Genomic DNA, 3,979 nt, shown 5'->3' with positions numbered 1-3,979 from the left:
TACTTAATTAATCACCATAGTTATGACTGCAACCAAATCTCTGGATTAAAGAATTAATAAGAAAGCAGACCCACTGCATCATTTATCAACATGAAAAGCTTTACACAACCCACAAGGTTCCTTTTTCCATGAGCCTAATTTTATTTTATTTTTCTTTTTATTCCACAAGCTCTTGTTTATTAAAAAATAGAAAAGAAAAAACAAGTTGTAGCTTTTTTTAGATTTTCTTTTTTAAATTATGATTTGAATTTGAGATCTTTAATTCCTTGGAATTTTCATATCTCTGCTTCCATTACATGGTAGTTTAAAGAAAAACAAAAGAAGAAAAAGTACAAAGGTGTTGTAAAGGACCAAATTTGAAGGAAAAGCCTAACCTAAAATCTTTGGCAAACAAGGCAAGGTGCCATTAGCATGGTGTCCGACATCAGCATGTCCGTACACCACACCTCGGACGGCTTTAAATTGAGATGGATCCATTCTGCTAACTACCCATTTCAAAATACATATATATCTTCTATCTCTATTATTCTCCTTTGAATTTTTCTGAAATTAATTTGCTAATTAATGCTTAATGCCCAATAAGTTAGTTAAGTATTCAACTTATCATCAAATTATCTAATTTATTTGAGCCTAACAACCTTGACATTTGAATTTCATTAATGAAGAAAGATTACGGATGATTTGTTTGACTGGAAACGAATTTATTCTATGCAAATTGATAGTCTGATATAATTACTTGGAAAATTGATTTGAGTGGGAGTACTTTCCTTCACTAATTGTTTTGAAATTTTCAATTATGAAACAAGAAAATGTTACTTGAAAAAAAAAAAGGAGATAATTTTTTGGGGAGTTGGAGACCTTTGTTTAGGCTATAAGCTAAAGATAAAATTTATGGTTACAATTTGTTGTTTTATTGTTCATACTGATCTCATACAATGCAGGCAGCCTCACCACGTAAATCTTCATTTCCTCGTAAACACATGCTCACTGAAACTCTCCTATGTTTAATCTCGTGTTCCTCGCATGGCTAAGGCTAGGAAGGTAGCCTGAAGGATCAGAAAAAAATGGCAAGGACTTCCTCATAACATATTCTTTACTTATTTACTACCATCTGAGTTAGGGTCTACAGAAGCTTCTATGTCGTCTTTGTGATCTGAGGTTGCATACTTCAAGTAATTTTCTATGTCTTTATGCTCTAAGCTCCCAAGTCTTCGATGGAACCAGTTCATGTAATGATGATGACGATGATGATGATGATGATGTTTTGGTCTCTCGGTAATGGCAATGGCTATGTCATTAGGGAAGAGGTCTCGGAGGACAAAGGCATGTAGTATTGTGGTTACAAGCAGAGCTGTGACTGTGAATGTGGAAGCGATAGAGAGTATAACAGCAAGAGTTTGAGTTACTATGTTGGTGACTTCATTTGAGTACCTGATAGTTGCAATGGCAGCTCCAGTCATTGGGAAGGTGTAAGCCCACCAAGCCAATGAGAACCTGTAAAGCATAAATGGTGATGAGTAAGATTTCTTCCGAAGAGGATACACTGATGGATTGGAAAACAGCTTCAAATGTCAGAAACTCACTTAAATCCTCGGAAAAAATTAATACGAACTGCCTGAAGACACAACACAGTAACATGGTTAGCAAATGAATTCAATGGTTTCCCAATGGTGAAGTTAATTTAAGCAGCGGAGACTAACCAGTGTTAAGTAAAGAAACAGGGCAATGAAGTAAGCAATCCGCGAGCCATAATTAAAGGAGCCTTGAATAGTTGCCCATGCCATTGAAGCAACACTCGGAGCTGCAACAAACAGAAAGAATACTGGATGGAGCTCCTTTGGGAGCGTTTCGTTTGTTGGAAGTCTCTGGTAGAGGGTTACAAATAGGACAGTGTAGTGAGCCAACCCAACAGCAAAGAAGAAAATAGGTCCTTCTTTTAGCCCCATCGATGCACCCAACAATGCCCCAACAAAATTCCCTACAACTGACAGATGATTTGAAGGATTTGCTACTCTTGAAAGCCTCCTTTGTCCTCCAGACATCCATTGTCCATAGATCTTAAGCTCAAGACAGAGGATTGGAGCCATGAGAATGTACCAAAGGACACTGTGCAGGTTGTTGGCAAGTGAAGGAGGAACTCCAAGTGCTAAGAACAGAAGAGCTATCCATGGAGCAAAGAAGAAATTGATACGGATTGGGTGGTAGTATTCACGACGAACTGCTTCAAAGTAGAGAATTAGTTTGAGAAGATAGGTGGAAGCTACAATGGGTACAAGAACAAAAGAGATGCACCATAGTACAAGATTTACGTTCAGGCTAATGTGGAGAAATTTTGTGGATGCAGAGGTGGCCAGAGTTTTCCACATGATTGCTTGGCTGCTAATACCAAGACAAATACCAAATGAAGAGATAGGAAACCGAAGAAGAAACGGCCATGTCTTGTCATCTGGGAGCACTATTTCCTCTGAGGCCTAATGAAATTAGCAACAGAAATTATAATTTACGTTCAGAAAAATAAAAAGAATATTTGGATCAAACAAAAATCACATGTAAGAGTTTGGAGAAAGCAGAGCACTTACCCTAAGGTTCTCCAACTCAGGCCCTTCCAATGCATCATAGTATCTATCCAAAGGTAAAGCATCCTTCTCTACTCTATGCTCCACAGGATTCTCTGTTGAAGGTTCAAGTGTCTTCCCTCGTAGATACGTTATCTGCCTCTCAATTTTCCCAGACCATGTTTTGAAGGAATCATATCTTTTATCCTTCAAATTTTGATTGTTATGAGAGTTTGTAATACTGTCTTCCAACCCAACTGCACATCCCTTTGGCATCGACTGAGAATGGAACTTTATTTTTCTGTTCTGCAACCCGGCAGCCGTAGATTCAGCAGAGGAAGCCGAAATTCCATTGCCAAAACTTGTTTCCTTGATAGCTTCAGAGAGATCTTTTTCATTCATCTCTGAATTGCTTCCCCTTGGAGAAATTGGCAAGTTGATGGAAACAGAGTAAGTCATGTGATCGTTGATGGGTTGAAATTTGTTACAGCAGTCCTCAGAAGCAATAGGTTCAAGTCCCTGCTTTGAATAGGACAAATTTTATTCCAAATTAGAGGAGTTTCTGTCTAATTTCTTTCCAGTGTAGAAGATTTCACATAAACCCACTAGCATTTCATCCAGAATCAGGCTAAATTTACTAGATCTTTTGCACAAGGAGCTTGATGAATGTATAACAAAACATACCATAGATGATGAAGTAATAGGATGATAACCACTGCCACGGCTGCTATCAATGCTATCGAAGCCGCTCACTTCGTCTTGCGAGATGTATTCTATTAGTGGTGGAGCGGATTCTTCGTGCTTTGCTAACTCAAAGACTTCCATTTTGAAGCAGCTTTACCTGAAAGTGAGTCTGTGAAGTTTGACAATCATAATTGATTATCTTTTTTCTATCCCATATTGTCAAAATCACTTAATGTTCTTCTCCATAATCACAGGCCAGCATCGCTAACGGAACATGAAAGAAAGAATCGCAGAGTTGAAACTTTAATTATCCAAAACTGAAAGATCACTCCCCTTCATAACTGAAAAAGAATAAATGGGGATGTCGGAGTCATCTTGGGACTAAGACCACCTTAATGACACAGGAAAAAGACAATATCAGATGGTACTATGAATCAGGGCATTTTCAACCATAAAACTTAAAAACATGACAGCAATCGCCAGATGCCATATTGAAAAAAATAATTACAAAAATGGAGAATTAATGTAAACTCACCTCCGACTTAATAAATCTCTTACAGCTGATGAAGGCAAGATTTGTAAGCACTGGTAGGGGATTAATTTCTCAAGCAAACAGAAGGTAATTAATACAAAACCAGTGTTTAAGCAGAGCTCCAAAACAAAGAAAGTCCATCTATTTCTTCTCTGAGTTCTGAGCTTCCTGAAAACTCAGAACCAGACCACACTGACAAGAAAGAGCC

The 3,979-nt window shown here is 37.8% G+C and overlaps 1 protein-coding gene across 1 annotated transcript; it reads right to left on the bottom strand.

Annotated features, from left to right (window-relative positions):
• Window positions 1-850: 850 nt before the first annotated feature.
• LOC110618180 (S-type anion channel SLAH2) lies at window positions 851-3,979 on the bottom strand. The gene is made up of 5 exons (XM_043957412.1): window positions 3,775-3,979; window positions 2,580-3,630; window positions 1,701-2,471; window positions 1,584-1,615; window positions 851-1,494 (listed from the first exon to the last, which is right to left on the bottom strand). The coding sequence occupies exons 2-5, from the start codon at window positions 3,012-3,014 to the stop codon at window positions 1,098-1,100; spliced, it is 1,635 nt and encodes a 544-aa protein (XP_043813347.1). The 5' UTR covers window positions 3,015-3,630; window positions 3,775-3,979; the 3' UTR covers window positions 851-1,097.

This window comes from Manihot esculenta, chromosome 6, assembly GCF_001659605.2.
Source record: "Manihot esculenta cultivar AM560-2 chromosome 6, M.esculenta_v8, whole genome shotgun sequence".
Taxonomy (NCBI): domain Eukaryota; kingdom Viridiplantae; phylum Streptophyta; class Magnoliopsida; order Malpighiales; family Euphorbiaceae; genus Manihot; species Manihot esculenta.
This window is presented reverse-complemented; position numbering and strand designations above follow the sequence as displayed.